Below are 13,978 nucleotides of genomic sequence, written 5' to 3' on the forward strand. Positions count from 1 at the left end.
TCCCCCCCGTTTCATAGTCCATTGCTACATGTTTGCCTGTCTCTTTCTTGGATCCTTTCCCTGTTTGCCTTGGGGATGGGTGGTAGGTTCCCCATTGCTTTGGATTATTTTTTGCTGCTGTTAGGCTTACACAAGGCATAGACAAGACACTAATTCAGAGCTAACTGACATTTTATGTAGACTATGTCTTAAAGGCCCATTTTGTGTCATCTCCATAGCATGGGAACAAAACACTATGGCACAGCTCCTTTCCTCCTCCAACATTCTTTCCTGGAATTAATTTTATGTTTATTCCCCCCCCCCCCCGATTTCTTTGTGGACTTTTTCCTCTTTCGTGTCTTGTTGTTGTTTGGTCTCTTCCTTTCCTAAATTATTTTTGCTTCTGCCTGCTGGATTCAAAGAACAGAAGACAAGAGAAGGCACCAAGCGTTGCTACTATTACATGCTGCCAAGTCACCTACAATTTATGGAGACACTATGAATGAGTGATCTCCAAAATGTCCTGTTCTCATCAGCACTATTCAGCAATTGTAGATTTAAGGCTGTGGCTTCCTTTATGGAGTCAGATACTTGGTCCTGTGTCTGCCTTCAACTCTTCCCACCATTTCTTTTCCAGAAATCCTTTTCTTTTATGATGTGCCCCAAATATGATAGCTTCAGTTCTGTCACTAGTTCTTCCAGACAAGGTTCAGACTCAAACTAATCCAGGACCCACTTGTTCATTTTTCTGGAGATCAAGGGCATATGGAAAGCTCTCCTGCAGCATCATATATCAAACAAATCAATATTTTTCCTGTCAGCTTTCTTCCATGTCCAGATTACACACCCAGACACAGTAATTGGAAATACAATAGTGTGGATAATCTTGGCCTTGGCCCCCAGTGACATATCCAGTGACACATCCAGTGACACATCATTGTCTAATTCCTTTATTGCTGCCCATTTAAATCTCAGTCTTTTTCTAATTTCTTGGCTGTGGTCTCTCTGGATTGATGACTGAATCAAGGCATACAAAATTTTTAACAATTTCAATTTCTTCATTATCAACATTAAAGTCAAGTGGTAGAGATGACATAATCTCGTATTCTAGTTTTGGATGGGAAAGTTTATTGTAGTTTGTTGGCTCTATTCGCTTGTTTGCTTTTCTTGGGTTTTGGGAAGAAGGCCATGGGTATTTTTTGTTTTATATATATATTTTTCTTGAGTGTGTGGGTAGGTGAATTTTTTAAATTGTTATTTGGTTAATTTACTGTGTATTTAATCTGTTAAAGGTGTCTATTTTGGTGGAGTTTTTGATGTTTTTTCTTTCTCATGTAGTGATGACTGCTTTTGAAGTACACTGGTTCTCTGTTGCCCTGCCTCTGCTTTTGGGAGTATATTGATTCTCTGTTGCCTTCCCTCTGCCTTTCTAGAGTAGTTCTTATGGGTTTTAAGGACTTTTTGAATACAAGGAAACCCAAAATGTAAACCCAAACAAGTGTCTGAAAGTGGCTCTTTGTGTAAAATGAAAATACCAGTGCACAAAAAATATGAAAACAAGAAAGGTATCCCCTGTGAAACTAAAACAAATACAATTTTTACCACATGTCTTTACCCTCACAAATCTGGCATGCACCTACAAATTTCAGTAAACTTTCCCTATACAGTCTGAACTAATGTTAAAGGGACTACATGATCATTGTACAAACTTAATTGGTTCCAGAAGATGATCGTAACTCGAAATGGTCGTAAGTCGAAGCACCGTTTCCCATAGGAATGCATTGAAACACCATTAATCCATTCCAGCCAAAGGGGGGGGGGGGAAATCACATACAAAAAATCACTGCAAGACTCATTGGAAACGCGATTAATTCCTTGCGGCCGAAGGGAGAGGAGAAAAGCAATCAAGCGTGCAAGACCCATTGGAAATGCACAGAAAACAAAGGGAGCAGGTTGGAAATGCACAGAAAACAAAGGGAGCAGGTTGGAACTGCAAAGAAAACAAAGGGAGCAGATCAGAAATGCAAATAAAACAAGGGAAAAGCAAGAGAAGCATGCAAGACCCATTGGAAATGCACAGAAAACAAATGGAGCAGGTCAGAAATGCACAGAAAACAAAGGGAGCAGGTTGGAAATGCAAAGATAACAAACTGAGCAGATCGGAAATGCAAAGAAAAAAGGAAAAAGCAAAAAACCAAACCCCCCAAGATCCATTAGAAATGGGGGGAACCAAAAAACAAACAAATCCCACAAGACTCTTCGGAAATGGGAAAAACACTCCAAAAAGCAACCAAACCCCCCAAGACCCATTGGAAATGGGGGAACCAAAAAACAAACGACCCCCCTAAATCCATCACAGCACAGAAACATAACCCCCCCAGCCCAAAACCACACTGCAAAAACACCCAGAGCAGTTTTTTAAAAGTATAAAGCACCACCTTACCTTACCAGGCAGCCTCCTCCGATCGCACACTCTCTAAGTGCCAGGGCGAAAGAGCTACAAAGCAGCAGCCTCTTTGCCACCTACAGTTAGCAATTTGAATTTCCCACCCTTTTCCCCTGCCTTTTTGTGTCTGTAAGTGGAAGCTCCAGTCACAAGTAGAAGCAAAATTTTGCAACTGGAGCTGGTCGTAAGTTGAAATGGTTGTAAGTAGGAATGTCCATAAGTCGAGGTACCACTGTATGTGATTTGCGTATTTGGTTCCACATTATGTATGTTATACTGCAAACTTGTGCATTAAGTATTGCAGTATGACACAAAAGTGAGTAACCCCCTCACATTTCGTAAATATTTCATAAATATTTTAGTACATCTTTTCATGTGACAACACTGAAGAAATTACACTTGTGAATAACATGATTTACAGTCATTGTCACATGACACAAGCATGCATTACAGCCGACTCCTATCCCTATTGTAACTCTAACCTTCTCTACAGCCTTGAACTTACATATTGCCACTTCTTCCTACACACGAAGGCAACTTGCAAAGATGATGAAGCAATGAAGGCAGCAATGTATAAGCAGGTAGAAGACTGTGAGATAGACAGACTACCTATTCGGGACAGGATTCTCTTCCTTCGGTAGGATCACCTATTCTTTTGTCCTTGAAACCCTAGATCACTTAAGCAGATTGTACAGCCCTTTTATCAGCTTTAGCTGATATGCCAGTTGTGGCTGTTCTTGAACAGTGATAGCTTGACTATAGTGATTTAGGCACTTTAAACCACAATACTGGACTACTGCTATGTGCTCTACATGGTGCTATCGTGAAGGTTGGTCCAAAAGCTGCAGCTGGTACAGAGTACCTCCAATAGGCTTCTGAATGGTGCAATCTACCAGGAGCACTTAATACTACTGATAAAGAAAGTGCCTATTGGCTGCTTATTTGCAACCAGGCCAAATTTAAGTTATATTATTAGTTTCTCAAGCCATAAACAACTTTGGACCCAGTTATCTGAAAAATATATATTTTCCCATAAAAGGCCAAATGATTCTTAAGATTATTTGAAGAGGCCCTCCATATTGTGTCAAATATCCTGTAGTCTGCTTTACAGTTGTCTGGAGCAGGGCATTTACCATGGCGACACCCATTAAGTGGGAATGTCTTTCCCCTCACAAATCTCTCAAGCACCTGAAAAAAATTTCAGTAGACTTTCCCTATACAGTTCAACCTAACATAAAAAGAACTACATGATTATCATATGTGATATGAGTATTAGGTTCCACATTATATGTGCCATAATGCATAGTTGTGCATTACGTATTATATATTATACTACTGTTGTACTTTGCCTTGGAATTTTTCAGCATAAAAAGCATGTGAATATTTAAAAATACATAAATGTCATCCTTTTGTTTTCCATTAAGCATGGGTCCCCTTTTTGCTTGCAAACTTCCTTCCCTTCTTTCAAATTTAGATTACTGGCTTCGTGAGATAAGACTTAGTTCAACATGCAACAAAATTAGAATTTTTACAAATGAAATCGTGTCTCCCATGAAACAGACATTCCATAAACTTCAAGCCTACTCGAGGCTCAAGTTGTGTGTTTTGTACTAGCAATGGAGTTTGTTTGTTTTTTTCAGTTTTGTTTGGTGGTGGGTTTTTTTTTTCTTTTTCTTTTCTTTCTCTTTTTTTGGCTGGGAAGCAGTAAGGTTAATAGCTTCAAAACTCAGCAATTCCGCTACAAACAAACAGAGGATGATAGATAAGCACTTTCTGAAAGAGCAGCTATGTCAGCAGATGATGGGGATTAAGTTCTCTTGAACTTAATTGGACCAGTAATACTGCCTTAGTCAGCATGAATTCCATTAGGTGACATTGCACATACATCCGAGCTTGGAAAACTTCACAGAATAGTCAAACACTGAGTGGAAAAAACAGATTAATGAGGACTTCCTCACCTTGCATTTTGGACACTTCTGAGCATTTCTTTGTCCATGTTCAATTTCATTGGCCCAGTGACGTAACAACTTGTCCCCCTTTTTGTACTCTCTGCAGTTAACTCCTTCGTGCCAGGGAGAATGGCACTTAAAACACCACAAGAATTGGCAGGTTGGGCACTGGATCTGTGTACATAAAAGCACAAATAACAGTACAGTAAATGTGAATAGAAAACAAACAAACAGACCAACCAACTCTGACCTTTTCACATTAATTAGCACTCCAGAGAGAGACAGGATAGAAGACTATGACACAGCACATGAACTGCTGGTGTCATAAAAGAGAGATGCAAGTGAGACGCTCTAAAGAAAAGGGAAGGCTGATACAACAGGGTGTAAAAATTTGTTGACAGCTCAGTCTGAGCAAAAAGTTTTCTTTAATCAGTGGTGTGTGCATGCCAATTTTTTATTTTGGTCAATTCATACCCATAATAACCACAGCTGTTTCCAATTTCACTTCCTTTGCAATGCCTCTAAAACCACAAATCAGTTAAGAGGCTTCTAGTTCAGGAAACTTCAGGAACACAAGCATAAGCTGAAAACACTCTAATTATTATGCAACCACGCTCCTTAGCAATGGGTAAGTGAAGACACAATTTTCAACCCAGCTTCAGGTATACTAAGCACTGTTATACAAGAATTCTTATAAAACTTTTTATTCTTACCACAAATGGAACCTGCAATAAGTAGTGCCTGCAGGAGGTTCTGGCAAGTCTGAAAAAAAATGTTATTTTTCTCCCTCTTTCTTTATAGAACATCTCTGTATGCTGCTGGAAGGCTTTCTAACAAAAGAGCCATCTGTCTCTAAACTGAACATCAGGATGCTTATTATTTATTTATTTATTTATTTATTTATTTATTTATTTATTTATTTATTTATTTATTTACAATGTTTTTATCCTGCCTTTCTCTTCAAGAAGGGCCCGAGGCGGCTTACATCATTGAAAGACAATATTTAAAGCTAACAACAAGAATGCAAATGCCAAAAAGAATCAAATGGATACAGTACTGAAAAACATATGCAACACCAATACATACTCAAAGCAAAAGGTATAACAATCCGTTTTTTATAAACCCACTCAGGTAGTCAGTCATTAAGGAAAAGCTTGCCAGAAGAGAAAGGACTTATGGAAGTCGTGCTTGTGGAAGGACTGCAAAGATGGGGGCAGCCTAGCCTCCTGTTGGAGGGTGTTCTAGAGTATGGAAGCAGCAACAGAAAAGGGCCTCTCCTGTGTCCTTATAATACCCAAGGGGTTGAACAGGCCAATTTACTTCCCCACCCCCTATTTCTCTCCCCCCCCCCACAATCCATTCAACTGCCACCTCTGCTACTCTGTACGTACTAGAGCAGCCTTCTCTCACATGGGGCCCTCCAAATGTTCTGGACTATAGCACCAATCATTCCTGATTACAGGGAATACTGGCAAGGGTGGTGGGAGTTCCTAGTCTCACACACTGGGGAGTACCGCATTAATTAATGCTATTCTAAGAAGCTCACATCCATACTGTGCTCTTTGGAGTGTTTATCCTTTTAATTTACACACGTATGAGGATGTGTACCTAGGGGCATCCCTGAGTAAGTGGAACTCACCCTGTTTATTTCTGAATCATTTTGAATGGTCTCCTTTGTCTTCCAAAATCACCCACGTTCATTATTAGGAGAAACAATGACTTCACATGAAGGGCATTTCAAACCCAATGCTCCTATGATACTGACAACTCAAAAAGGTTGGCTGTCCCACAGCAACTGCCGCCCCAAATTAATTATATTTTTAAATGAATACGAAGAACTTTCCAATATTTCAAAGTGTGCTATTGACTGCTACCCACAACAAACACAAGTAATGTGTAAGGTTACTATATTAAATAACCCCAATAACGTTAATGGCATTACTTGTATGCTAAAGGTCTTTTAGCAGTGTCCACATAAGATAGATGTTAAACGAGCACTCATGCTTATGAATAGATTGATAATTTCTTAATTCATACAAGTTTTCCTAATAGGTTTTAATACTGCCTATTAATAATGGTGCTTATTTATTTTTCATGCTCAAACACTGTACCATACCTTACGCCTCTCAGAACTGTGGTAGAGTGTACAAAATAAAAGGTGACCTAGTTTCCATGGCTGAGTATCTGCCAACTACAGACATGCAGTTCTCCTTGTCCTTCTGCATTTACTTCTCCATTAATGAAAGAGAATCCTGTAGAGTTAATAACAGTACCTCTTTGCTAGATACTTCAATAGTCACTCTCGGTGTTCTGTTTCTAAAGTATGCAAACACACAAAGCCTTCCCACTCCATCTATAATCTGCTTTTTAACCATCACAATATATTTTACAAAATGCACTTCTACTTTTTTTTCTATAACAACCTGAAATAGTAACTTTGCTCTGCTGATTCAAATATTGTTGCCGCACTGATTGAAAACAGAAGTAATGAGACAGAGTGATCTAGTATGCCATACGGTCCTAGTAATAAATTATGGCTGGTATTTTATATATGACATATTTTGGGTTCAATTAGCTGCTCTCTCTTTTGTGCTTCAAAGGAGGAAGCCTGAATGAGATTCCATCAGATCCCAACAATATCCATCTAACTTTTAGCTTGAGCCTTGACCAATTCTTATTTAACTCACAGGAATTTCAGGAGCAAACCCTAAGTCGGTATATACTAGCATGAAAAGTAAGAAGCATTAAAATTTTATAGAAAAATAATCAAAAGGAACCCAAATTCATTACATATCCCAGCTCCAGACACTGACTACATAACTTGAATTCTGAGGCAGAGATTTAAACATAAACATGCAAGATGCCTAATCATTACAGTTTAGCCAGCACCCTGTGCCCGCCCGCCTGCAGACCAGAAAAAAAAATGGAACAAAAACGGCCAGTTACGGGATTAATCAGTTTTCAATGCATTGTAGGTCAATGGAGACTCGACCTACAGACTTTTCGACTTGCAGCCACCATGCCAATACAGATTAATTCCATAAGTAGAGGGTCCACTGTACAGAGTGGAAAAAAACCCCAAATGGAACAAATACGGCCGATTATGGATTAATTGGTTTTCAATGCATTGTAGGTCAATGCAGCCTCGACCTACAGATTTTTCAACCTGCAACCACCGTTCCAATACAGATTAATTCCGAAAATCGAGGGTCCACTGTACTGTAAACAGTGTCACCCAATTAAAAATGACCTGCTCAGAATGACAGTCTGTGAATTTCGTTGTATAGTATACTGTGTATATACTTACAATGACAATAAATTATATTATTATATTATTATATTATTATTATATTATTATTATTATTAAAAGCATTAGACATTTGTAGCAATATCATTCACAACAAGCAGAAGTAGATTAGCTATGACTTTTGATCATAGCTCTTTCTCCATGTGTCCAGCATAAAGTTGGTCAATGACCCCACTAGGCAGATCCATCCGAAAAGGTCTCACCTCTACTGCCTCTCTTCAGTAAACCTTGTCAGAGAATCACATGATATTTTTACAGTAAGTGTCTGTGTGAACTGAACTGGCATACTGATATGGATCTGACTGCAGGTGAAGTGTCCACTCACTGTACTACCAACAGGAAGACATTACAGTATAGTCTACAGAAATAACATATTAGATGCAAGCCATATTTTACACACACAAGACTTGGTTAGGTTTTGGGTTTGAGAAGGGGGCAGTTGTCAATGGTGCACAATAGTTCCTGCCTAATCCATTTCTTAAGACACTCGTTTTCAAATTAATTCTTCTAGATTGCTCTTCAAAAGGTTACGTCTATGCGTGCTTGGAGGGAACTCTAAGGCATCCTGAGCTCCTGTTCCTGCCTGTCATGCAGTAATGATTAAAAAAAAAAAGACGTTGACCTTTGAAATACTAGTGACTGCATGCAAATGACTTAGTTTAGCAAGATGCACTTTGTAAAGTTCATCCGAAAAAATGTTGTTTCAGAACAAACACACCTAGCTGCTTAACGAATAAGGGACAATAAACAATGGCAAAACAGTGATTATATTTTCAGATATAAACCAAGGTGGACATATATTACATATACAACTGTATCTGATACTTCTGCTCTAATAGTATTTTTATTTTTTTATTTTTTTGAATGAGAAGGAATACACACTAGCAGTTAAGTATGAATTTGCACAAGAAGGTAGAGCATAAACTTAGTGTAACTAAATACTTGAGTAGAAATACAGGACATGAAAATATTCAATCTGATGGTTGTTGTAGGTTTTTCGGGCTGTTTGACCATGTTCTGGAGGGTTTTCTTCCTAACGTTTTGCCAGTCTCTGTGGCCGGCATCTTCAGAAGAAAGGAGTTAGAACTCTGCCTGACACAGAGAGACCTCTATCCTGAAAAGTCATAAATCTGGTAAAAAGCTAGCAAAAATCTGAACAAACATACCAATACCAGCAGTTTCATATATCTTTAAGAATCTGTTAGTAGATATTTAATCCAGTTATTGCTAGCAGTAGCAAACTACTATATATTCAAAAATCAATAAAGGTACCCATGGCTAATAATTTATCAGTGACACAACAAAGTATTGAGGGAGAAATATACTGTATGCTATACTACATATACAAAGCCAACCTCTAACTTGACATGATGGCCTTTCTGGCAAGTTGACTCCAAACAGTTCTTTTCACTTTGTTATATTTCTGTGTCTTTTACAGAATTACCCAATAACACAAAGTATACAGAAACAACTGGACAGCCTGACTGGACCTGAAGAAGAGGCCTCATCTGAGTTTCTTTTTAACAGGCCATGCCAGATAGTGAGTGTCAGAGGTGTACGTAACTGCTCTTCCTGGCATAACTGCAAGGTACTTCCATTAAAAACAAAACAAAACAAGCAGTTGTTGGTATTTGGCCTGTCAGCCACGCTACCTAAGTGACCATTCTGCTAACTAAGTCTGCAATTCTGAATCTATATACTTGGAAGCAAGCTTCACAGAGCTTAATGGAACCTATTTTGGGGCAGACATGTCTGAAGATTGCAGCACAAGACCATCAGAACCAACAATAAAAAGAGAAAGGATAACTCATAATTTGTGAGTAGATCAGGAAGAGCCTAACTTTCCAATCTGACATCCCTTACAACTAGTAACCTCCACAGCTAAGTAACACCTATAGAAAATGAAAAGAGGGACCAGACATGACAGTGCAGCAGAAACAATCACTGAAACGCATGATGTTATCGACAGAAGTTAGGAACTGCCAGCTTTTGTGAAAGATTTCACACGAAACTAATGGGTCAACTATGAACAAGGAGGTACAAAAAACAGAAGTGAATATGTTACCTGGCCAGTTCTTCTGGGAAGGTAACATATTGTTCAGACAAGGGGTATGAAACTACAGATTTGTATTCTAAAAGCACAGCTTACATTAAGATCCAGTAAGAGAAGAAAGCCCATTTAATGCCCACCATATCCTGGCCTACTTTTTCTGCTCACAGCTGTGCCATCTAATCCATAGCTCTGGTGAGCATGCTCACTTTGTACTTGTTCTCCATTTTTGTAGGGTTTGGAATGTGGCCTCTCTTCCTGAAGGTTGTAAAGTGCTTGCATTGAGGGCATGGCTTGGTGCTTGAGCCAATACGGCCAAGTTCGAGGAAGTACTTATATTTGATGATGTCATCATGTGGCAAGTTGAAAAGGACAGTTGTTTCATCCAGATGCTCACTGCACTCTGTTATTGGACAAGAGATGTCTGCTTGCCCCACCTGCACCTGTATATGAAAGGAAAAGCAATGGTCAAACACTGCACATGATAGTAAGCTGTACACAACACCAAAGGCACACAATCCTAACACATGAGGAAACCATCTCTCTGGAAGTTATTAATAGCTTAATAACATTTTTTCTATGAGGCAAAGTACATATTAAATTACAGTGTAAAGAATGAAAAATTGCTAGAATCCATTTAATGTCATTATAGAAAAGTCCTTAACTAATTCCCACTTCTAGACAAGATACAGGAAAGGGACAGGACAGGAGAAGAAATAAGTTTGGGTTGTTGTTTTTTTGGTTAATGATCTGATGTACTGCTGCTTTATTCACAGATTAAGAAAGTAACACAACTTTTATTAGCAATACCAAATGCTTATGGTTTTCTACATAATTCACTCTTATTTCTTGACTAACATGAAGTTTTTCTCTAATGTGCTTTGGTTTTATTTTTTAATAAACTAAACAAATCAAGAGCAGCCAATTATTTACACCTTTAAAAGGACCCCTGCTCTTTCACAACAAAACCTGTGAATAATTAAGAACAGAAAGAATGAGTGCTAAGGAATTGGAGGCTGACCTGCAGCCTAAACAACAGAGCTTATTTTGTAGGCATTTTATCTGTAATGCAAACATATACTGAATTTTAAAAAACCACACACACATAAACTACTTATATTTCTTACTTGAAAAACATTTAAGGAGTCTACATTTTGATTAGATAATGTTACATGCATATGGCCAAACCCAATTATTAGTGTCAACTAAAGTAGACCCATTGGATTCATGGGACTCATATTAGTATTGAATTAACAAATCCCATTCATTCAACGGATCTACTTTAGTTCAGCCTAACGGCATTTAGCCCATAGTCCTCTACAATTAATGTGGAGACAACAAACTTGGAAGAAACTGTATGACTCTTATCAGTGAGGCAAGACGAAACATACAAATTAGACTTCATGGAAAGCTAACAACATCATTCAAACCAACTGCAGATTATGATCTGGAACAAATTGAAAGCTGTTATCCAAGTGTCCAGAAGGAAACTGATCCCACAATAAAATAGGATATGTTGATAGGTCCAAACTTTCTTGGAGAAGCTTTAAGTGTTCCAAAAGAAATCTCTGTGCCACAACATTTGAGTGTCCTGATGATTTAACCCTACAGAAGAGGCTATGTTTAAAACAGAATATGGAGAACCAGATCTCCAATTGGCAAAAGTGCCAACCAAAGGTGTCAGGCAAGGATGTATTTTATTTCATTTTCTGTTCAATCCATATGCAAAATATATCATACAAACAAGTGGATTAGAATCAGATGAAAGAAGAGTGAAAATTGGTAGAAGAAACATCAATTTCAGAGATGCAGATGTCATTGTATTAAGTGTGAACTGTCAAGTTAATTCCAACTTATATTACTTGCAGAAAATACTATACCAAGTGTTATGATGATTTCAGTACTATGTGATCTACTATTAAGCAGGAATAGCTAATAAAGAAGTGGATGCGTGTGTTGATTCACTAAGCCGATTAGTCGTTCAGACTAGTAAAAGGTGGTCAATCAACAAAAGCATCAATAAGTTAGTTAGTGGAAAATGCACACTAAGTCACCACAATCCAGATGTTTCCTTTGTTAAGAATCCTCTCTCCCCTGTGGGGTCAAACAAGCATGACATTATTTGGGTTTTTATAAGTCCTTGTCGGGGCAGCTGACAAAATATTTTCTTTTGAGCTTTAGTAATGTTTACACCCTCAGCTGTCTTACTTTAGGAATTTTTCTCCCTATGGAAAGAATATGGATTTTTTTTAAAAAAAAATCTGCTACTTAAAGATAATCTGAGAAATACCTCAAATGTGCAGACTGAGAATTTACTATTTTCTTCCCTATAACTTGATAGACAACAGACAGAAATTAAAAAAGAAATAAAGGGGGGAAGAGACAAAAAACATGATGGCACCTTAAAGACTAATTTATATTTTATGTGAGCTTTTGTGGGCAAGTTCACATCATCAGACATAAGACAGAAATCAAGTTACCTTACATTATCTTTTAACTTGGCAAGCGTGAATTGATTAGTCAAAAGGGAGCTGAACAGTATAAGCTTAAACATCCACTCAGGAGTAAGTCTCATTGTACTAAGTGGGGCTTCCTTTGGAATAAGTGGTTATAGCATTCAGACTAATTCATCTTTTCTTTAGAGATAATTTTTATTCTTAAGAATATCAGATCTTTCACTTAAGTAAAAAAAATTATCAGGAAGTGCGTAATCAATATATACGTGATCAATACATACAAAATAAATAAAATACAACAGAGCTATAAATATGTAAAAGGTAAGTATTTTTAAATTTTAAAATCAGAAGAGTTTATCCACAATGCTTGCATGTATAATCCCTCAATGACCCAGAATAAGCACCACCGAAGCTATAAATACGTAACTTTAAAGTTTTTAACAACTAGGACATGACAGAAACCATCTTTTGTTAACATGGTGCAGTGGTTTAGCACTACAGATCTCCTTTGTTTATTTGATAATTTCACCCTTTTCTTAAAAGGAAGCTTAGAATATCTCACAACACTTGATCTATCAACAGCTGTTAGTTGTGGAGCTGTTATAGTTCAGTAGACGGGAGTGCCTGGATATGGAGCCAGGGAATGGAAGCCCTAATTTATATGGTTCCTCTTGGCAGAGTCACCAGGTCACCCAGAGTATGTATGGCTGGTGGGAATTTTGCATCCTGCCACCTTAAGGGACAGATGGGTAAAAAATTTCTGCATACTTTATACCTAGAAAATCCTGTGAGGATGGGTCATGAGAAAGTGGTACTGACTTGACAGTACAAAATTCTGTCTGCATAAATACATAAATTTCGAGTGATGTTCATATTGCGATGAACAAAATGGCAAAACTGAATTACTCCTGCAATTCATATTGTATGATACAACTCTACATTTCTCACTGCCTACATCTGGAAATCTTACTTCTGAGTAAACTGAGGATGCTTGCTGCAAACATTTCATGCAGTAGCTGATTATATACAATTTTGACACAGGAATTCGAGTTCTGATTTTTTAAAATCTAGAATCAAGCAGTTACACAGCTTTGTCTCATATATGCCAGAAGCACACTTTCAAACACACACTGCACTTCTCCAACAGCTCTTTTGTACTTGAGGAGCTCCAGTGACTAGAGAGATCTTCCTCCTGGTTCATCTCCCTCCTTTTTGAACCCCAGACTTCCTTTCAACTGTCTTATCACTTGGGAAGCACACTTCCATGACAAATATTTGCTACCCAAGGTAACAATAAAATCCTTCCATCAGGCTGAATGATTTGAGATGACAGCAAAGCACAGCAAATTGTTAGTTATTTAAGTTGCCTGCTCACTGCTGGTGCTAGACTCCCCCCCCCCATGGAGAGGGTGCTTCTGCAATTTCTTCATTAGGTGTCAAAATTGCTTGATCACCTTGTCTATAAAGAAGTATGACTTGGAGGGGAAGCTGCTGTTCTACCATGACAGGAAGCATGACTTCTAGGGCTGCCCTGCTAATCCCTTAGGGTTAGGGCCAATTACAGAGCCCAGAAATTGGGGAGGGGGGGAGAGATAACTATGATTAAAATTGAAAGTGAAATGTATGACACATTCAACATCAAGCTGGTCTTGTTGTGAACAGTAAGACAATCAAGAAGTATTTCCTTTCCAAAATGCACCCAATGTTTAAGCCAAAATAAGTCTGATTGAGATCAGGTACACAGTGCTCATGAAACACAGCACAAGAAAAAGGGAATGCTGCATGGAACCT

General features: G+C 38.1%; 1 protein-coding gene across 1 annotated transcript in view; it reads right to left on the reverse strand.

Annotated features, from left to right (window-relative positions):
* RNF217 (ring finger protein 217) overlaps positions 1-13,978 on the reverse strand; it is a 53,114-nt gene that overhangs the window by 28,108 nt on the left and 11,028 nt on the right. The window contains exons 2-3 of the mRNA XM_020794098.3: positions 9,941-10,174; positions 4,384-4,548 (exon numbers count right to left, since the gene is read on the reverse strand). Of these exons, the coding sequence (XP_020649757.3) occupies positions 4,384-4,548; positions 9,941-10,174 (399 nt within the window). The remainder of the gene's footprint in view (positions 1-4,383; positions 4,549-9,940; positions 10,175-13,978) is intronic.

This window comes from Pogona vitticeps, chromosome 1 (assembly GCF_051106095.1).
Source record: "Pogona vitticeps strain Pit_001003342236 chromosome 1, PviZW2.1, whole genome shotgun sequence".
In the NCBI taxonomy this organism is placed as follows: domain Eukaryota; kingdom Metazoa; phylum Chordata; class Lepidosauria; order Squamata; family Agamidae; genus Pogona; species Pogona vitticeps.